The sequence below is a fragment of the Globicephala melas genome, chromosome 17, assembly GCF_963455315.2.
Source record: "Globicephala melas chromosome 17, mGloMel1.2, whole genome shotgun sequence".
NCBI lineage: Eukaryota > Metazoa > Chordata > Mammalia > Artiodactyla > Delphinidae > Globicephala > Globicephala melas.
Window position 1 is genome coordinate 29236095 of NC_083330.1, and position 23333 is coordinate 29259427.

General features: G+C 37.1%; 1 protein-coding gene across 1 annotated transcript in view; it reads right to left on the reverse strand.

Moving 5' to 3' along the window:
* CNGB3 (cyclic nucleotide gated channel subunit beta 3) overlaps positions 1 to 23333 on the reverse strand; it is a 142136-nt gene that overhangs the window by 103269 nt on the left and 15534 nt on the right. The window contains exon 3 of the mRNA XM_030839258.1: positions 21030 to 21156. Coding sequence (XP_030695118.1) covers positions 21030 to 21156 — 127 coding nt within the window. The remainder of the gene's footprint in view (positions 1 to 21029; positions 21157 to 23333) is intronic.

The window sequence follows — 23333 nt, forward strand, 5'->3', positions numbered from 1 at the left end:
TGTCCCCTTCCCTTCCTAGCGCTTCCCCTCATGTTCAATGATATTCAAAATTTCTTAATAGGGGAAAATCTTTCCATTCCACAATTAGAATTAGGGTCAACTTGTTTTTTTTTTTGGAAAAGAATTATATAATTTATGTTAAGATATAAATTACCAAGATTGTTTTATCTCCTGAAGTAGACTTAGGCATGGGGGTGTAGCTGATGGGGTGAGTGTTAGTGGTTAGTGGGAAGGAGTAGGGTGTTAGATGGAGAGAGTATTAAGAGCTTGGGATTTTCACTGTGGTGAAGAGGGTGAAAATAAGTTTAAAAAGCACTACCAGGGTGAAGTCAAGAGCCTCTATGGACCATGATGATAAATTTCAGCTACTTCACAGTTTAACACGGGGTCACTCTGGACCATAGCAAGTTTACAACTAAGGTGATAAAGATAGTTTGTCATTGAAGGTATTTCTCTCTTCTCTCTTACTTCTTTTCCTCTCTCAAACTTTCTCATTCTGGGCTCTTCTGTGTTCCCTGCCCTCCCCCCCACAGTCCTTATTTATGGTCTCCTCATCTACTTTGGCATATAATTTACTGTCCTGGGTGCTGGGTTTATTTTTCTCAGCTAATATTAGTTTTTTAAAAATAAGTAATCAATGACAGGGGAGGTGATCATTTGGGTACAGCTTTGCATTTTGAAGGTTAGTGAAGTAGAATACTCCTGTAATTAATTTGTTTATCTGAAAGCATGTTTTAAGTTCCTCTCAAGTTGAACCTCTTTTCCTGTTCCAACTATTGCACTTTAGTGTCATATTGGAAATTATAACAGAATTTAAAAATCATCTTCATCATGATTTTACATTACTGTGTTAATAAGTTAAGTATAAATTAATTGGCTCTTATTAAAAAATAAACAATAGAATTAAGTCTATTTAATGTCAAAATATTGTATATGTGAACTATTTCCAACAGACCATATTTTAGCACTTTTTTGATTACTCTCAAGGTGAATGCTTTCACATTTACTTTTAAGTCATTTTTTTACTTGTTAGTTGCCAGTTTTTTTTTTTTTTTTTAAACATCTTTATTGGAGCATAATTGCTTTACAATGGTATGTTAGTTTCAGCTTCACAACAAAATGAATCAGTTATATATATACATATGTTCCCATATCTCTTCCCGCTTGCGTCACCCTCCCTCCCACCCTCCCTATCCCACCCCTCCAGGCGGTCACACAGCACCGAGCTGATCTCCCTGTGCTATGCGGCTGCTTCCCACTAGCTATCTACCTTACGTTTGGTAGTGTATACATGTCCATGCCTCTTTATTGCTTTGTCACCGTTTACCCTTCCCCCTCCCCATAGCCTCAAGTCCATTCTCTAGTAAGTCTGTGTCTTTATTCCTGTTTCACCCCTAGGTTTTTCATGACATTTTTTTTTTCTTAAATTCCATATATATGTGTTAGCATACGGTATTTGCCAGTTTTGAAGTCATATTATGTTTCTTATATTTCGTATGAGCTTTTCATATGTTATATAAATGTAAACATTTTCTCTGCTTATTGTGTCCCTGCTAGTTTTTTTTTTTTTTTTTTTTTTTTTGTGGTACGCGGGCCTCTCACTGTTGTGGCCTCTCCCGTTGCGGAGCACAGGCTCCAGACGCGCAGGCTCAGCGGCCATGGCTCATGGGCCTAGCCGCTCCGCGGCATGTGGTATCTTCCCGGACCGGGGCACGAACCGATGTCCCCTGCATCGGCAGGCGGACTCTCAACCACTGCGCCACCAGGGAAGCCCCCCTGCTAGTTTTTTTAAACAATGAAGTTTTAATTTTGATAGTTAAATTATCCACATTTTCCTTTGTCATTTCTTCCAGCATAGAAAGTTCTCCATGTATTTGATGAAAGTTCTCTTTAATTTTCTCATAATTTTTGAAAATTGATTTTGGTTTAAATTTCATGCATCTGAAATCTAGTTGGCTCCTTGGACTGATGTAAGGATCTAAATACACCTCCCTTTCTTCAGAATAGCACACCACCTACCACAATTCTTTGAATAATCTTTCATTTTTCTTGTGATTTATGATGTCATCTTCATTTTCCATTAATGTGTCTTTTTTTTCTATTAATCAGATTTCTATTTTAAGCAAGGCTACTTAATCCTTCACATACATCAAATATGTATAAATAAAATATAATTCTTAATTCATAGCTTTATTGCAGGATCCTTTTCCTTCTACTTACAGCCACGGTCAGAATGAAAAACAGTGTGTATGTGTGTATTGGGTTGGTAAAGAGAGATGGGGGTGGGGATGGGGTGGAGAGGAGGAGGAGAAAAACGAGAGCTTTTGATCATTTATTTTTCCATAATAGAAGTTCGCTGAGTGCACACGATTTAATTTCTTTTCTAATCATTTTCTTCTACCCCTTAGTCATTGCTTTACTTTGATCTTTTTTCAGCTTTGCAATTATTCCAATAACGCATGTTGCTGCATTACATCTGGTGGATGGGCACTAGAGGGCAGTGTATGTGCATGTTTTTGGGTGCAAACCTTGATGCTGCTCAAAGGCAGTTCTGAGGAAAGTTCAAGCTTTGTTGTGATTGATTGCTGCTGTGCCTCTTTTTCTTAACAATCCATGCTTTGGTCCAGCAGCCCACAGTACAGTAGGAGCCAGTGCTAGGCAGACTATTGCCGACTGCCACGGACTTGTATAATGGAGTAAAACCTCCTTTTGGTCTTACACTATGAACTTGTTCATTCATTCATTTGTATTTTTCAACAAAGAGTGAGTAGTTCTGGTGTTATATCTGACTCTTGTGATTATGAGTGGTTTTTACTTTTAGTTTGTGCTATTTTTCAGATTTCCAGCAGTGGAAATGTATAAAATATGAGAAAGAATAAATGTTATAAAAATTAAGACGCCTTACTGTTTCTAGCAGTGAAAACTTACTGTCAGTTATTAAAAGATTGTGCTTTAATGATAGAGAGAGGGGAAAACATCGTCAATCAAGCTGTATTTTCCTATATTGTTAAGCAGGGATACTGAAAACTTGGCTCAGGCACTGAGCCAAGGAAAGTGTTGGTAGAGAAGAAAAGAAAAATATAAATCACTGGAAATTAGGCTTATTTGAAGGTGCCCAGTTGGGAAGTTCTGCCTTCCGCCAAAAGACGAAAGCTTTGTCGCTTTTGCCACTTCCTTGAAGGTATTGCTCTGAAGGACTTTCTGCCCAGGCTTTGGAACCACATCAGGGACCTGGAGGCTACTCTCTAGGTGATTTGATCCACTGCGGGGAGTTGAGACAGGAGCTCTGCATCGGGGGCACCCTAGCAGTGATGTGTTCCAAGTTGGAACTCAGAATACAATTTCTCATGATTAGTTCTACAGTCCTTTTCAAGTAGCACTGGTCTTAAATAAATGATGATCTAAATTGAATTCTGTAGGTCTACCTTCCATGTGTTACTTTTAATATTGTTACAATGGAAAAATGCATTAGGACTTTCAAAACACCATCTTTTTTTTTTAAATTTGGGGGATCATTTGTATGAGCAAATGACAAGGGTAATAAGTCTCCTTAATTCAGAGGTCACTAGCATTCCAGGAACTAGAAATATGGTATCAGCAGCTGCATTTAAGGACATATTAGATTTAAAATTAGATTTGGAATTAATTTAAACCAGCCCATGTCTAAGCATTTAAAGCCACAGACGATAAACTCCTCCCCATATCTCTCGAAAAGCATCTTGGAAGAAGCAAATTGCCTAGGAATTCTAATTATCTGAAGTTGTTTGCCAGTATTTTGCTTTGAGTAGAATTCTCATATGTATTTCTGTCAGTGAGTAGGCAGCTTTTTTCTTTGGCCAATTAAAACTCAGGTCTTGGAAAGATTTCATTGTCATTGTTTAATTTTTGTTCAGTCTTTTACTCTATTTGCCCTCCAAAATTATGCTGAGGGTCTGTAAATTTTTTGAATTCTCCAGAGTGGATAAACCTCAGGTGTGAGTAAAAGAAAAGGTGGCCCTTCCAAAGGTGTCCGTGCTTTCATCTTTGGAACCTGGGAATATGTTATGTTAATGGCAAAAGGAATTTGGCAGCTTACAGATTTTAAAATGGGAGATTATTTGGGTGGGCCCAGTCTAATCACATAAGCCCTTAAAAGCAGAAAAACTTCTCTGATTGCAAGCAGAAGAGACTGTCAAATCCAAATACTGAGGGCTGCGTTGATATCAGGGACATACCTGACATGAGCGTATGAGGATTCAGAGAAAAATTACAGCCTGAGTTTCTGGGATGAAGCTGCAGATGGTTTACATATGGTACCAAAGGTTTTGGCCTCCAGTGGGCAGTGAGATGGTGAAATGCTAGGCCTGCTAAATTTGTATTTGTCCCAATGCATGGAGTTGATCCAAATGCTGTGGACATAGTGAGACATGGAATAGGAACAGGCAGATGCAGAACCAGATGCTGACCTGAAGAAACCAAACAGAAGCTGGCTGTTCAACGCGGCTAAATTTTCACCAAGTTATTGATGAGCACCAAGTTATTGATGAGCTGATCTGAAGAAATCAAAACAGAAGCTGGTTGTTAAACCTGGCTAAAATTTCACCAAGTTATTGATGAGCAAGAGTTGTTAACTTCAGAACTTTATTGAAGCCCTCTATTAATAGTGAGCTAAGTACGGTAATTTAATTGTAGCTGCCTGCATAAATGGCCTGTTAATCAGAACACAGTTCCTTCCATATTGTAGTTTATATTCCTCAGTGAATCTTTTCAAAATTGTCTTTCTAAGTCGGGAGTGAAGTACTTTGTCAGGTTCCATTAAAACCAAATATTTGATCTAAGAAGAATACATTGATGATCGAGTAATGATTGCTGTGCCTAAGGGGGCCAACTAGGCAAACAGCCCCTCTTCCCCTCAGATTAATGTCTGAACAAGGCCTGTTTCAGTCTACATGAACCATATGTTACATTTCCAGTTCCTTTCAAAACACATGTTGGTACGGTTTAAGCAAAACATTCATTACTTTAAAAAATATCCCCTGATTCTAATTTTAAAAGCATGTGAGTAAATGCATTGCTCATTAGTGGGAGAAAAACACTGCATTGAGCTCCAAGTGGGGAAAAGTGTAACAGCCTTGAGAGCTCTTTCATGTGGCCACCATTTGTATCTTAATCCTGCGAGAAGCACACCTTTCTCCAATTAGTTTTGCCCTGAGTAGAAAGCTTACTGTGTCCCATAGCCTGGTGCTTTTGTTACACAGAGAGATGCCTACCGAAGTCCAGACTTTAACCATTGTTTTCCTTTCATTTGAGTCTTAACTCATGTCCTAGACTCTGGAGGTGACTACCAAGTGCAATCACCTCCGGATTACCGTGCCTTCTCAAAATCTGGTTGTCACATGAGTCATTAGAATGATTGCAGTTGAAACCAACAATTGTAGAGAGGAAATCAAATGCATAACTTCTACTTCTTATACTTGTGGAATCAGTTAAAGCATGAGGGTCCAATTTTGTTTTTGACCCCAAATAGCTTAAAAGCACATTAAATTGTGAATTTGCTATGAGACATTGTAAAAAACTTGGTGGTATTTTGTGATAAAAATTTTGTGAAATCAGACATGGAGCTTGATCAAATATATTCATGGAGGAAGATGTGCAGTTACTTAAGAGAAATTAACTTGACAATAGTTTAGATTTAAGAATTTTAAGAGTGAAGTAAATATTTATGGGAAAAGCATTATCTTCCCTCCAAAATTATATAATTTGTGGATCTCAATCATTCAATTATTCATTCATTCACTTATGGTATGTCTACTATATGCCAGGAGTCTTCTATATTGGGAATATAGAAGTAAACATAATGAAGTCCTTACTTTCTGGTAGGGAGAGACAGACAACATAGACATTTAAAAAATACAGACTATGTCAGGTGATGGTAAATGCAACAAAGAAAAAAAAATCAGGGTAATGGAGTTGGAGGAGTGAAAGACACTGCTATTTTCTATCGGGTGGTCAGGGAAGGTCCCTCCAGTAAGGTGAAATTTAAGCAGAGACTGTGAAAGAAGTGAGGGAGGAAGTTATGTGGAGATCTGAGGGAAGCCTGTTCGAGTGTGGCTGGGTCAGAGTGAGAGAGTGAAAGTGGTGGGAGCTAAGGTCAGAGGAGCAGTGGAGAGGTTGGTGGCAGGGGAGATAACGTAGGGCCCTGTGGGCCATTATGAGGACTTCAGCTTTCACTCAGAATGAAATGGGAAGCCACTGGAGAATCTGGAGGAGAAAGGGATGATTTGCATTTCAACACAATCACCCAGGCTGTTCTGTTGAACACAGATTATAGGGGGCAAACAGTGGAAGCTAGGTGACCAGTGAGGAGACATTGTAGCAGCTGTGTGTGAGATGTTGAGATGTGGTCAGATTCTGAATATGTCCCAAAGGAACAGCCAACAGAATTTGCTATTGGATTGGCTGTACTGAATGAGAGAAAAAAGAAGGTGAATTTTTGAGCAAATGGAAGAACGAAGGTGCCTTCTACTGAGAAGGGGAAGACGTAGGAGGAACAGATTTGGAAGAAGTGAGGGAATTAAGGGACATGTCAAATAGACACCACAGTGGAAATATTAAGTAGGCAATTGGTATGTGAAACTGAGGTTCTGGGGAGAGATCTGGACTGGAGATATAAATTTGGGAATCATCAGGGTATCAATGTTGCTTAAAACCATAGGACCAGATAAAATCACATACTAAGAGAATGTAGGAAGAGCAGAGGAGGGGTCTGAAGATTGTGCTTGGAGCTTTCCAAGTTTAGAGGTTGGGGAGATGAGATGGAGCCATCAATGAATGGTGAGGAGAATGTCCACTGAGATAGGGCATAAATCAGAGAGAGAGGCATCTGGCAAACCAAATGAAGATAGTATTTCAAGAAGGGAGTGAGGGATCAACCCTGAATTGCTTCTGATGGGTGGAAAAAAGCGGAACTGAGGCCCGGCCATTGGCTTTGGCAACATAGGAGGTATTGCTGACTTTGGTAAAAGTAGACAAAGCCAATAAAAACGTTCATAAAAGTGGGAAAAAAACTGGTGGAATGAAGGAATAAAATCCTGGTTGAAACAGGGTCACGAAGACATGGGAGGAAGGGAAATAGAAAAAGTGAATATAGGTAATTGGTTTGAAGAGATTTGCTGTAAAAGGAGCAGACAAATAGGACAATAGCTGATGCTCACGTGGAACTAAGGGGGGCATTTTGTTGCTGTTGTTTAAATGCGAGAACTGCTACAACATGTTTAGATGCTTATAGAAATGATCCAACAGAGAGGTGGTGAGGGAGAAAAAGGGAACAGTGCCCGAGTGATGTCCTGAGTAGATGAGGGTGATGGGCACTCCTGGAGGAATCCCCCTTGAAACATGGTGTGTTCAGCTCATCCACTGTAATAGGAGCAAAAGCTAATTAAAAGGGTACAGGCCCAGAGCTTCCCTGGTGGCACAGTGGTTGAGAGTCCGCCTGCCGATGCAGGGGACACGGGTTCGTGCCCAGGTCCGGGAAGATCCCACATGCCGCAGAGCGGCTGGGCCCATGAGCCACAGCCGTTGAGCCTGCGCATCCGGAGTCTGTGCTCCGCAACGGGAGAGGCCGGAACAGTGAGAGGCCCGTATAAAGTGTACAGATCCAGACACACATTACACTTGGTGGTGGAAGCATGTGGAACTTATGGTGGCTTCTGTTTTGTTGGCTTGTCCTCTTGCTGCTTTTTCCTTTTGGCACAGTTGTTTTTCTACTGTCTGTCAATGCCTTACCATGACCAGCGTTTGGGAGGGCTCAAAACAGGCCTGTTTTTGTGAGCTGGATGCCCAGATAAGGGCTCTGGTAAACAGTTGCATAAAAAAAGTTGGAATAAAATGAATCATTAGGCTAGGTAGAAGCGATTTACCTAGCTGATGGTTGGCACATAAACTAGTTGTGAAACTATTCCTTGCTTCAGCAGAATTAGGGTGAACATTTATTGGAATAGAATTATTAGACATTTAAGCTCTCCGTTGCATTTTTTACCACATTATATAACAAACTGGATATTATGGGATGCTGGAAAAGGATAACAATAAACGAAAACATTACCTTTCATATAAAGATAAAGGAAAAACTGGCAAGACATATTATGATTAGTGAAAATAGCCATATTTGAAAAGATTCCTATATTTAAAATGAGAACAGTTTTCAGGCATTAAACTATATGTACTCATAAAATTTCTATCAGAAATTTAAAAAATATATATATATGTTTCACTTTGTGATCCCTCTTCTTGAAATCTACTTGGAGCAGAGTAAAATATACAATGTTTTATTCACAAAGCAATTATCTTCAGCTGCATATAATAAGTGCCAGACCCTGTGCTAAACATTTGAGATAAAATTGTCAACCTCTCTGGCAATTGCCCCACTCTAGTAAATGAGCAATTCTCCATAACTTTGCTGACTTGCTGAAACATTCAAGTACCTTCCTTCCTCAAGAAGCGTGGAGAGAGTGTGAGGGTGTCTGATAAGCTTCCATTTCCCATCCTGATTCCCACAGGCCAGCTTACTTTTAGGTTGCTTATGGGGTTGCTCCCCTCAGCTTATCTGCATAGCATTTTTGCTGCTTTTTAGAACCGATATGCTGCAAATCACTGTGCTAGTTTTGCTGTTCCCCATGGCTGAAATTGTCTCTCACTATGTGGGAAACTCTTTTTTTTCCCTTTCTCAGGTGATTCAGCTCTTTTGTCTGCTGCTGTCACCAGGTAGGGAGGTACCCCCTCCTTCATCTCTACTCCTTTGCCTCATCATGCTCTTGTCTCTTGCTAATGCCAGTCCTAGGCAGACCCATCATTTTCCTCTTCCCAAGGCGATAAAGATTTAAAAAAACACAACGACTCATCTAGTTATTCTCTCACATTAGGGAGCTTCCATTTTACCTTTTTTTTTTTTTTTTAACCAAATCTTCCAACTTCCATCAGTCAATGAACTTTCAAATAGAATCAACAAAACCTCTTTTCTAGGCTCTTGCTATTTATGCTATTTGGACTATTATGAATGCATTAAAGAGACTGGCTATAAAAACATGCTGTTCAAATGGAAGACTGCTTATTAAGTAATATCAGACAAAAGATATCTAAAATAACTAAAATATAATATCTAAAAAAATAATATAGTATAAACCCAAATCCTAAAAATAACAAAAATACTGAAAGGAAACGTACAGTTATTAATTATAATCCACAAAATATTCTTATAGTTTTGATTTTGTTCTCTATATGTGCTTCACATTGGGAACAGCAATAATGAATATTTTTCCTGTGGACCACATCTCTAATTTTATAATGGAATTATATTTTTTAACAGTCAACTTGTTTAGAACTAGCCTACCCTTTTTTTTTTTTTCGCGGTACGTGGGCCTCTCACTGTTGTGGCCTCTCCCGTTGCGGAGCACAGGCTCCGGACGCGCAGGCTCAGCGGCCATGGCTCACGTGCCCAGCCGCTCCGCGGCATGTGGGATCTTCCCGGACCGGGGCACGAACCCGTGTCCCCTGCATCGGCAGGCGGACTCTCAACCACTGCGCCACCACGGAAGCCCTAGCCTACCCTTTTAAGGCAGAGATGGTAGCTGTGTTTTGTTTGGCCTATAGTTTAAAAGAATTTCAAATTATTTTAGTAGTATTCATTGTGGGGTTTTCTTAAAAGAATCAGATAATATTGGCATCACTGGACTCATTTTTCCCTATGGCATCTCTCAGCTGGACTGGCTCTTTAAGGGAAGGAGGAATCCCTGGATGCACTCCAGTTCACCTCAGTATCCCCTCTTCTCCTGTCTCTTATCATCTTGCTCGCTCTGTTGTTTCCATATCCCATGTGCTTTATACATGGGTATTATTTGCCTGCCTCATAGTAATCTGAATTTGTCCACTTGCATAATTTTTAAAAACTTTCAAAAAATCCACCAATTATTCTATGGTTCCCTTCACTGTACTAGGTAAATAAGTAGATCTATTTTTTTTAGAAGTCACAATTTAGGTGCCATAAAATAATACAAAATTTGTCTGTTTTCCTTCTCTCTATGCCCCCCCCCCCAAAAAAAGAAAGTAGACACAAATTCTGTCTGCTCTGGTTTTCTATGGCAACAGGCAACTGACATGTCAGAAGTGATTTAAATAGGGTCACAAACTGTGTCTGTAGGCTCGTTCCTCTCTCAAGGCAACTACGCATATTCATAAAATTTTTGTCTTCTGTCTGCTGACTCATGTCTAACTGCCTACTAGTAAATCACTCTTGATGTTTCTGATACTGGTCTGTTTCATCTTCATGTGCCACATATAATTTCTGGCACAATATTAATGACTTTTAAGAGTAGAAAGCACAGGTGGAGACTTTAGCAGGTAATTTGTCACCAAATATACTCATATATTATATGTATCTGAATAATGTATACATAAGATATGAATATTATATTATATATAATATATGCAAATATATACACTACTAATAATTACTTTTTTTTGAGGTCAAGATGGACTTTCAGATTGCGCTGTATTGAGTGTCAGGATTATTATTTTACTCCTGGGATTACATGACATAGTGGTTTTGCTCTATGCTATTAGGTAAGTACATTGTACTTCTGGTATTAGATTTTAAAAAGAGGAAAATAAAATTGTCGTAGTAACATATCACAAAGATATCAACTTGATTGAGTCATTAACAGTTGTAAACTATCTTAATGAAAAAATTTAAATGTCTGTTAATCCCCAAATAAAATAATCAATCCCCAAAGAAAATAGCAGTGAGAATTTTCATACCTGGATATTTTGCTTATTTTGTCTCTTTTTTTTTGTTGCTTATAATTTTTTTGTAATGAAAAGTTTTTTGTTTGTTTGCTTTGCTTTTGTTTTACATAGTAAAATGTATTAAGCTCTTGCTTTTTTGCTTCTGAATTTTGAATTTGGGGATTAATGTACCTTTCCAGGTTATGAAGGGGTTTGAACCTCTTTTCCTAGTACTTGTGCTGTTTCACTATTTTACATTTAAATCTCTGATTCATTGGGAATTTATCCTTGTGTGCTGCATGAGGGACAGATCCAATTTTACTTTTTTTCTATATGGCTATCCAGTTACTCTAATACCACTTATTTAAATCTACATTTTTTGTACTGATTTTAGATGCCAACTTTATCATACACTACATTTTTATATGCAGTTAGGTCTATTTCTGTATTCTCTATACTATTGGTTTAGCTATTCATGTGCCAATGCCACACTATTTTTTTTTATTACAAAGGTTTTTAAATAGGTTTTAATATTTGGTAGGACTTATACCACCTACATTACTCTAAAAACTCCATTTTCAGCGTTTTCCTTGTTATGTTTGCTTGTTTGTTCCTCCAAGAAATTTTATAACCAACTTTTCTAGTTAAAAACAAAAAAGGAAAAGAAAAAAAATAAAAGGAAAAAAAAACAAATACCTGTTAGTATCTTTATTATTCTGTAAGTTTGGTGTGCAATATTTTCATTGTGTTTCCTTTCTGAATATTTTCTAATTTCACTAATGATGTATTTGTTGACGCAAGGGCCACTTAAAAGTGTGATTTAAATTTTAATTATGTGAGATTTTTCAAAAATTTAGTTTTAAAAAAATTAACTTCTAACTTTATTGCATAGTGATTAGAAATATATTCAATGTGAAATCTTTAAAATTTATTAAGACCTACTTTAGGTTTCAATTTATGAAATGGTCACTCCTAGTGAAATGGTTCTCTGTCCTAGATGGACCTTGGAATCACTTGAGGAGTGATTTTCAGACACACTAAGGCCTAGAACCCACCCCAGACCAATGAAATCAGTATCACTGGGGGTAGAACACAAACATTTGTATTTTTAAAGAGCTCCTGGGAGATTTTACAGTGTACCTTGTTTGTTTGCTTTTTTTGTTTTACATAGTAAAATGTATTAAGCTCTTGTAATGTTCTAATTTTTGTAATGTTCTAAGTAAACTTGAAATAACTGTTTATTCTTCAGTTACCGGATATAAGGGTTCTCTAAATTTCTTTCAGATTTAAATTGTCAGTTGTGTTGTTCAAATATAATATATCCTTAATGAATTTTTAAATGTTAAGTCTATGAAAAAACAAAAAGAAGCATTTTAATATCACCCATCTAGGAGCATGGAATCATCAGTTTCATTTTGTAATTGACAGAATTGCTCTGTGCTCTCTCTGTCTCTCGTCTATCATCTTATAATATTAAAATCATATATGTTTACTGTATGGAGGTTAAATACTCTATTTTAATTAAATTAGTGTTCTTCAAATATATTTTAACATGCATGTTTAATTAAGAAGTTCTAAAATTGATCAAATTCTTAATTCTTTTTTATGCCAATCACCCTACTGTAGAGGGAATAGTTTAGTTCCATCTCACTTTTTACCCTCAATTTAGACATTATTATAATTATTTCATGGTGTTAATGTATATTTCTATTTATCCACATGCTTGCCATTTTCTCCACTCATTTCTTCTTGAATCTCTGTGCTGGATTGTCTATTTGCAATCAGTGGCATTTCTGTTCCTTTTTATACTTTCCCATGTTATTACAGTGGCTGAAAGCCTGGGAACCTTATTTTTAAGAATCCCTTGCCAGGAGGGTTCTGATTTAAATTCCACCAATGAGACACATTTGTAGGTGATTTGAAAGTTAAAAGGAAGGCACAGTTCAGTTGTCATCTGGCAGAAGACCAGAGCATAGAAGCAGAAGCAGCAGATCTCCTGAACTTTCTTCAGACTTTATATTCTACTGCCTGTCTCCAGCTTTGAAATTAAGGGGCAGCTGTGGCTTTGGTAGCTACTTTCTGCACTTTTCTAATTTCTGTGTTGCAGTCTCCACCCTTGAACTTTGCTCTCCTACCTCTTACAAAAATTTTTAAACTACAGAGTCCCTTGTATTTAATTACTTCTCATTGAAATATTTAGAATAAATTCTTTTTTCCTGACTGATCCCTGACTACCCCAATTTGAGTCTTTCCTCCTCAGATAATTTTTCTTTTCCTGAAGTATACGTTAAAAAACTTCTAAGCTCCCTTCAGTTTTGCTTGACTGAAAATATCTACACTTTACCCTCTTTTTTGAACAATAATTTCACCTGGTATAGAATTCCAGGTTGACTATTACTTTTAGAATCTTGATAATGCCATTCTACTGTTTACTGGTTTCCATTGTTGCTGTTGAGAAGTCAGATGTTTGTTAGTTTACTTCTCCTATTTTATGTGGTCTGTATTTACTTTCTGGCTAATTAAAAAATCTTTTTCTTTTGTACTTTTAAGTTTTATTAGAATATATTTAGGGTTAATTCATTTTATTTATGCTGATTTGGATTTATTTGCCTTACTGAATTTGAGGGCTACTATGTTTTGTCAATTGCATTATCTCTTTGAATATTGATTCTCCACCATTCTATTTATTATCTTTTTCTGGAATTCTGATTATCTGCATTTTGTACCTTTTCATACTTTCCTCCACACTTCTTAATTTTAATCTCTTATATTTTCCATCTTTTTTCTTTATGGTGGAAGTTGGGGTGATTTCTTCAGATTTGTCATCCACTTTGCTAACTCTTCAACTCTGTCTAATCTGCTGTCTAACTCACTGACTTTCTAATTTTAGAGATTATACTTTTCATTTCTAGATGTTCTTCTCAGTTAACTTGCAGAAATACCTTGTCAATTCTGACGATTTCTGGTTTGTTGTTTCTTATCTTATTTTCAATCTTCTCTTTTATTTCTTTTAATATACATCACATACTTATACAGAATACTGTTTTTGATAAATTCATCATCTGTAGGTTTTCAAGAGTCTGCAGATTTTGGTTTCTGTTGTCTTGTTCACAGCGATTTATTTCCTCATGTGTTTAGTAATTTTTGACTGTGAGTTCATGTTAATCAAAACTTTATCAATAGGGATATTTTGAGATGTGGTTTTAAAGTTTGTTTTCTTCCAGATTGTGTTGGTTTTTGGCAGATGTATGGGCTCTCAAGTTTAATTGTTTTAAATTTTTTTAGCCTCATTTTTTATTCAGAATATAGATAGTATAAGAATTCTGGTTCTAGGTCTATTTGAATATTGACTTATGGCTAAGAATTGTTTTTCTTCCCCTTCCTCTTCTCCCCTTCCCTTTCTTCTCTGCCCCTTCCCTCCCCTGTCCTCTCCTCCTTCATTCCACACCCCCTGCCTCGCCCCCAATTTTAAATTTCTTCCATTTTTCCCACTCAAAGCCAGGACAAAGGCAAGTATTACTCAAGCTGTTTCCCTCTGAGAAGTAGTTTACCCTCCAGTGGGTTACCCTGTGGAATCCTAGTTTTATGAAAGAGTTTCCAACCTGTGTTTTGCATCCAGTTTAATCCCAGGTTTTGTTTCACTAATGACACATTTCAACTCAGATCTAGGCTGTAGAGTTTGGAAAAATCCTCGGGGCAAACACCAGTTCTTGAAACTTTCTATCAGTAGAATTTATTTTTCACTAGCTCAGGCATGGATTCAAATGTAGGTTTTATATTTACTTAGTAGTTTTTGTTCTTTTTTTGTTTTTTTTTTTGTGGTACATGGGCCTCTCACTGTTGTGGCCTCTCCCGTTGCGGAGCACAGGCTCCAGACGTGCAGGGTCAGCGGCCATAGCTCACGGGCCCAGCCGCTCCGCGGCATGTGGGATCTTCCTGGACCGGGGCACGAACCTGCGTCCCCTGCATCGGCAGGCGGACTCTCAACCACTGCGCCACCAGGGAAGCCCCATTTACCTAGTAGTTTTAATTACATTCTCCCCAAAGAGTTTTCTACAAATGTTTAGTCTGCCATATTGCTAGAAATATAAGTTAGCAATCATTATTAAAATGAGATGCCAATCTGTTGTTAAAATTGTTTGCAATGCCTAATTATAAAAGTATTGCTTACCATAGAGGAAAATTCTAATTTGGGGCTAAAAATAATAGTGCTTCATTTTTTTATTATGCATCCCACAGAATTAGCACATGTGTAGCTGATTTTATTTTTTTACATGCTTATAAATTATTGTAGTATAAATAGTATTTTATTTTTATAAAGTTGATAGCTGACGTTCCTTTTCTATTTCAACTATAAAGTCACATATGGATTTTTAAGCATCTTTACGGCAGTGATTCTTGCTTTTTCTAGCTACAAGACAATACACGTCTGTGTTTATGAGTGCTGATAAGATTCTGAATTCTATTCTGCTCTCATTGTTCCTGCTGTGATATGACTGCTTATTTTAAAACCACCCAAATAGAGACTGATTGCTATTATGAACAAAGAAGGCTATTCATAGAAATAACCTTCCTTCTTGGCATTATGGGTAGCAACGGTGATGAAAAGCCATATACTATAACTGTAAAAGTCAGTCTTGCAGTGCACCCCAGTCATGGGCATTGAACTTTTCACTCGCTTGTTCATCATTTAACCACTTAACCTATCAGGCGTTCAACTCTGTCTCCTTTTCAGACACAGCTATTTGACATTTCCAGGCAAAATACATCTTTTGCTTGCTATTCATTAGTGTCCATCAAAATGCACTTTTTTATATTAAAAAATAAGAATGTGCTGAGATGGAATGCCAGAAACAGGCTGTTTTTCTCGGTAATGGACAAATGGCATCAATGGGACTTTCCAGGGGTGAACCCCATGTCTTTCAGAAGCTAAATGATTCATCTGACAAGATAATGAATTGGTTGCTTTTTTCTGGGAAGATGTGCAAAGAATATTTTTCCCCTGGATAAACAACTTAGAGAACATTCTGAAAGGATATAAAAAAAGAATAAATAAATATATAAATCAATAATCTAGTTTAACACAAATGTATTCCAGTCAGAAATGTGGATATGTAATACTTGGATATCTTGAAAAGAAATCTCCTCCTGGGCTGACATGTATTTGAGATAAGTATTATTACTGTGGCCAGAAAATTAGTTTTAGGTTCTATTTAGAATCTTATTGAGAGTTGGATGAAAAAAAATCACAGAATCACAGAAGTGATTTTGTTTTATGAAATTCACATCTTTATAATAATAATGTCAACTTTACTGACCCCTTCTTTTTGTGTTTATATAAAGAGCTAAATAGACATAACATGTGAATTTGGCTTAGGCATATAACCATACCCTTGTATACTTACAAAACAATATTTGAGACAAGGAAATATTTTATAAACAGGATACCCAACTTTGTAAATAGTTAACATTAGAATTTCTGTTATGTGGCATGATGAAGAAGAAGGTCATTATTATGTATGCCCAAGGGTACTGAGGCTCTATGTTAGAGTTTTGGGTAAGGCTGGGTTGGGTGATGTCTTACTTGTTTAGACTGCTATAACAAATACAATGGACTGGTGGCATATAAACAACAGAAATTCATTTCTCATCATTCTGGAAGTTGGAAGTCTGAGATCACTGTGCCAGCAGAGCTGGGTTCTGGTGAGAGCTGTCTTCTGTTTTGCAGGATTCTTGCTGTATTCTCACATGGTGGAAAGAGAATAAGAGAGTTCTCTAGGTTCTCTTTATAAGGGCACGAACTCCATGCATGATGGGGTCCACCTCCTAAAGATCCCATCTTCTGATAATGCCACATTGGGGATTAGGGCTTCAAATCGTGAATTTTGAGGGAACACAAACATTCAGTCCATTGCAGGTGAGATGAGAGGACTGTGAAATGGTGAGAAAAGACTGCATTTTAGCATCAGAAAAACTTTCAGTTCCTTTATGTGAGTAATGGAGGTGGTGTGGTAATTGATTTTATGTGTCAACTTGACTGGGCCACAGGGTCCCCAGGTATTTGGTCAAAAGCTATTCTGGGCTCATGCAGCTCAATATCAGAAAAACAAACAACCCAATCCAAAAATGGGCAGAAGACCTAAATAGACATTTTTCCAAAGAAGACATACAGATTGCCAACAAACACATGAAAGGATGCTCAACATCACTAATCATTAGAGAAATGCAAATCAAAACCACAGTGAGGTATCACCTCACACTGGTCAGAATGGCCATCATCAAAAAATCTACAAACACTAAATTCTGGATAGGCTGTGAAGAAAAGGGAACCCTCTTGCACTGTTGGTGGGAATGTAAATTGATACCGCCACTATGGAGAACAGTATGGAGATTCCTTAAAAAACTACAAATAGAACTACCACATGACCCAGCAATCCCACTACTGGGCATATACCCTGAGAAAACCATAATTCAAAAAGGTACATGAACCACAATATTCATTGCAGCACTATTTATAATAGCCAGGACATGGAAGCAACCTAAGTGTTCATTGACAGATGAATGGATAAAGAAGAGATGGCACATATATATAATGGAATATTACTCAGCCATAAAAAGGAACGAAATTGAGTTATTTGTAATGAGGTGGATGGACCTAGAGTCTGTCATACAGAGTGAAGTAAGTCTGAAAGAGAAAAAAAATACCTTATGCTAAAGCACATATATGGAATCTAAAAAAACGGTACTGATGAACCTAGTGACAGGGCAGCGATAAAGACACAGTTGTAGAGAATGGACTTGAGGGCACAAGGGAGGAAAGGGAAGTTGGGATGAAGTGAGAGAGTAGCACTGACATATATACACTACCAAATGTAAAATGGATGGCTAGTGGGAAGCTGCTGCATAGTATAGGGAGATCAGCTCAGTACTTTGTGACGACCTAGAGGGAGGGGATAGGGAGGATGGGAGGGAGGCTCAAGAGGGAGGGGATTTGGGGATATATGTACACTTATAGCTGATTCACTTTGTTGTACAACAGAAACTAACACAACATTGTAAAGCAATTATACTCCAATAAAGATATTTAAAAAAAGTTAAATGCTTTTACATGACTCAGATAATTGTTTTTTTTTAACATCCTCTAGAAATTGTCTATGTTATAAGAAGAAACTCATTTTAACTGAAAATTACATCATAGCTAATCTTTCCTTGTGCACTTTGCAATGGTCTTTGTGCCAAAGCAATAAAATACAACAGATATGTAAAAAAAAAAAAACAAACAAAAAAACCCCAAAAACCCAACTATTCTAGGTGTGTCTGTGAGGGTGCTTTTGGATGACATTAACATTTGAACCTGTACACTAAGTAAAACCGATTGCCCTCTCTAATGTAAGTGGTCATCACCCAATCAGTTGAAAGCCTGCCTGAATAGAACAAAAAGGCTGACCCTCCCATGAATGAGAGGGATTCCTCCTGCCTGACTGGGCAGGGACATGAGCTCTTCCTGCCTTCAGACTTGAACTGAAACATTGCCTCTTCTTGGGTCTTCAGCTTGCAGCTTTCACACTGGAATTAATAGCATCAGGCCTCCTGATTCTGAGACTTGCAGCCTCAGATTGGAACTATATCATTGGCTCTCTTGGGTTTCTAGCTCACTGACTGGAGATCTTAGGAACTTCCCAGCCTCCACAATCATGTGAGCCAATTCCTTATAATAAATCTCTTTATATATATAATCTTGTTGTTAAAAAAATGTATCCTGTTGTGATACCTATATCTATATCTATATCTCTATATCTGTATCCTGTTGGTTCTCCTGGTATCTACCTCTGCCTGTCTTCTGTTGAGTGTGACAGAAACTAAAGGTATAATCAATAATATCACACTGCACTTCACACACAGAGACTGCAAAATCCACAGCATGCATTCTCCCCAATACAATAGGATGATATTGATCATCCTAAACACATAATTCCTATTCAAGCCATGGCTCAGGTCAGAGGATAATGTAAATGCACTTAGAATAAAAAATCTACCTTTAAATTTTATTTATTAATAATTAACTTTTTTTGTTACTTCAAAAAGTTGAAGTGAGAGTCAGTCGCTCACACAGCATCTGTATTTAGTGCCTGTAATCAATCAAATCCTTAATGTTTTTCAAGGAGAAAGAGCTTTTTAAAACCTGGCCTTGCCCAAGTTTAAAACTGTTTATTTTTAATAACTGCAAATACCAAAATCATCTTTACTCATTGAGAGTATTGTGAAATAACACTTTTAATAGAAAGTTATTTTATCATTGATATTTTCTAGCTATGTATAGAAACTCTGCTCTCTAGGATTCAAGATGTGGTACCACTGATACCCATGAAATCAAAACAGAAAGGCTTTGGTAAGTCCTCCATGGTATTGGAAATTAAGATTCCCAGTAATATTAGTCAAAAGTGACACTGGAACTCCCAGTGACCCTTTTAAGTTGCTCCTTCAATACAGCTGGTTCTCCCTCAATCTTGAGGAGAAGTGTGGCCAGCCATAAAGCCAGAGCTTTAAACTAACTTGGGTCTACTCAGTTTGTCAATAATTCTCAAGCGACTTTGCTAACTATATTGCAAAATGAATAATCAAACATTCCACAGAATAATCAATTCCTGAGTACAAGAGTCTGAAATAGGACAGGTATGACTGGAACAGGGAGATGGGACAACAGGGAAGGAACTGTGTGTTGGGGAAGACAAAGTAAAACAGGTGGGAAGTATACAAGGCTGTGTCAAGGAGTTTTGTGTTTTTGAGATATGACCCATTTTCTGTGTAATTGAAATGTTTGCATTTTCGTATTTCAGAAGAGTGAAAGTACTATACTGGGTTAAGAAGAATACATCCCTAAAAATGTTAGTTATGGCTTCCACTTCAGTCCTTTGAAAACTTATGTATCACCCTGGTTGTTACAAAAAATTAAATATACTAAAATAAACGCTAGAAAGAGAGATCAGTTCAGAAGGTTAAGATGTTGATTAAAAATGAGTGTATTGGTGGGAGCGAGGAAAAAGTTCCACTCAGGGATCTGAGTCTTTTGCAGTCTGATCTTGGCAGAGCTGACCTATGATTACAGGCAAACTAATTAACCTTTTTGTGCCTTGGCTGCTTATCTGTGGAGTAAAGATAACAATGACTCACTAACAGGACCGTAAATCATCTGTAAACACCAACAGTTATAGAAATAATATAATTACTTATCCCAGTTGTGAGAGTCTAATCTTTGCTTCAGAGTTTAAGTAACTTCCCTCTGCCTAAATAATATGTCAGGCTTAATTTTTGTCAAACTTTTTTTTTTTGTATGTGCGGTAGAGTGAGCTTGTGTTTATTTTCATATATAGTCAAATATATGCTTATTGAAAATGCACTCTTTCTGATGCCTATTGTTCAACCTAATACATCGGGTCCTAGATTATCATGGTGACACCTATTGGCAGCACACAGTTTAATACAGTAGAGCTGCTGAGAGAGAAGTGGGAATGGGGGGTCAGGGGGAGGAATAAGTACTTTTAACTTCTTTATAAATGACAACTCTTCTTGCCTGTTAAATAAGAAGGGTACACTTATTGCAATTACGTTAACTATAGTCAAGCAATTCAAATTGGATCAGCAGGCACATAAACATGCTAAGAAGTGGCCAGATGAAGGAGCTTCTCGTTGGGCTTTATTGTGGATTCACTGATTCACACTGACATTGCCATCTCCTTTGTGGTATTTCCAGTAATTTTGTAGGAAGTATTTATATAACTGTATTCCTTCAGTGGCAAAAAGATTATCTGCTTCTGTAATTATTCTTGGTTATCATACCACACTTTCTTTAGCAGATGAAAGGAAATAATAATCAATCTTCTGGAACAATAAAATGTTTACAGACTTGGAATAGCCATTTCTTTATGAATTCAGAGAAGAATCATACATTCTCTTCAAGTCCTTTTTAAAAAATTCATGCCTAGTAAATATGTAAGCTGTTTTCAAGCTGATACTAATGACTCAGACATGTGACTACAATGTTTTTGTTGGTGTGCTATGGCCTATGGACAAATGGCTGCCTAGAGATCCTGGTTAGTGGCCATGGCAGGCTGGTAAGAAATAATGAACTGGACAGAAACAACCTTTTAGTTCCGGCCCAGGTCCCTTGTGTTATGTGACTATTGTAGTTCTCCTGACCTTTGCTCAGCTAAAGTGGGGGATAGGTGTTTGAATTTTTGAGTGCAGTATTATGTGTTTTATTGAGTTCTCACCTGACCAGGGCTTCTTTCCCAGTCCCCATTTCCTTCTGCTCTGGCTTTGTTCCAGTTGATTCTGCTGGATTTTGAGAGTCAGGGTTTGTGGTCTTGTCTTCAAGTGTATTTTTCTCACAGATTTTATCTATGGGAAAGAAACAACATATAGATAGAAGAATATATGCCACTTAAAAAAAATAATTAATTAATTTATTTTTGGCTGCATTGTGGCCTCATTGCTGTGAGCGGGCTTTCTCTAGTTGTACAAGCAAGGGCTACTCTCTGTTGCCCTGCGCAGGCTTCTCATTGCGGTGGCTTCTCTTGTTACAGAGTACGGGCTCTAGGTGCGCGGGCTTCAGTAGTTGTGGCACATGGGGTTAGCTGCTCCGCGGCATGTGGGATCTTCGTGGACCAGGGATAGAACCCCTGTCTCCTGCATTGGCAGGCGGATTCCCAACCACGGTGCCACCAGGGAAATCCCTATATGCCACTCTTAATACAGCTATATTGGACAACATAAGTTACAGAGATGCTGCTTGTTTTTCCAGAATAGTTTTCGCAGGAACACCTCCCCTAGGATTCCTCTAAACAAAGTATGACCTTATGCAGGAGGAGTTAACCTGCAGACACCTTCACACTGATGAAAAAATATGCTTAAGTTTGGTGTATTGTGCAACTGAAGTCTCACGTGGTATATTTCTTTTTGACATTAGCAAGGCTGAGATTAATAAGGAGCCATTATTCATAAGGCATTTTTGATTCTGCTAAAGTATAATTTATGGCTGAAATTGATGCATCATAAAATTCAGAAAAATAAAATAGGCAGAAATGATGTCATTGACATTATTTTCAAATTTTGCATTCTAATTTTGTTTTTTGATAAAAATCTTTATTTTTCCTTTGATCATCTTCAGCTGTGACATCTTTTCTGAAAAAGCAATGCAAACTAATATGTACTAGCTTCATTTTCAGTACAAGGATTAAATTTTTTCCTTCAAACCTACAAATACAATTTCCAATTAATATAGTTTAAATTATAATGTACCCAGAGAATAATCAATTCACTGCTAAATATTTGGATTTTAGAGAAGATTTTAATGAAAATAAATAAATTAATATAAAAAGAAAATATAGAGGGAGCAAAGAAATACAATGAACACAATTTAATCCATTATCCACAGTTTCTAATTTATTTTTAATTGGATGTACTGTGCTTAGAAAGTTGAAATGAAGGCCCAAATCATAATTCTTATTTTATTGTAGTACATTATAATTTTTAAAACTTAAGCTCACACAGTATCGAAAGTCTGGGCTTACAAAACTGATAAATCAGGGTATGATCCCTTACTTTACAAAAGTTTTCACCGTACAAGTCCTTTAATATGAAAATTTCTATGATCCATCTAAAAGTTTTCAATATACTGAACTGTTCAGGAACATGTTTCAAGAATAAAATGAATCATAAAGTCAAGCCATTACTTACCATTAAAAAAAATTTATGAATAAGAAAGAATAAACCCCTGAATTTCCCAAGACAGTTTTCTTCATTTTGCATCTCTTATCTACCTTTATTTTGGAATTATACTAATTTTGGCTGGAAGATAGGAAACACACACTTTCCATATGTCATTTTTTACTAAGAGGCTTTTGATAGAAATGAGAGAATTTTCCCTGTGTATTTGGATCAAACTATATTTTTCCATTTCTTTTTATCTACCCCCCCAATCACTTTTCAGATTTTTGACATTGTTCCATGTATTGCTGCCTAAGAAAGTGATAGCCAAATCTTTTTCCTATATCTACAAATATTGGGGGCAATCACTGTACGATATTTTAAAGCAGAGAGTTCTTAACCTCTGGCCATGGATGTCCTGTACAATCATGGATTGGAACCTTTGAGACTGTATGTTGTATATGCATTTTTTTCCATGGAGAAGATCTAGGGTTAACATGAGCTCCTTAAAGGAGTTGACCAAAAAAAAGGCTATGAGCCATTTTGTGCATGTATACATTTCTAGGGACACCTGTCCTCCAAAGAATATTAGGATTTAAATAGAGCATGAAAAAATGAGTAAAATAATTCAGAAAAAACCCTCCTGAATATAAAACAGGCAGAATCTGTAAAACAGAGTATTCCTTAAGAGGCTTTTAGTGACTGTTTCTTATAGAGGCATATGAGCATAAGCTGCATCGTCCTCTTCCATCGCTCATTCAAGCCACAGCATAGGTATTACATTTGCTGTTACTTTTCTGCTAGTACCAATTACATGACCAATTGTTTTGCAATAGTTCTTTTCTTCCATTCTAATAAGTAATCTTTGT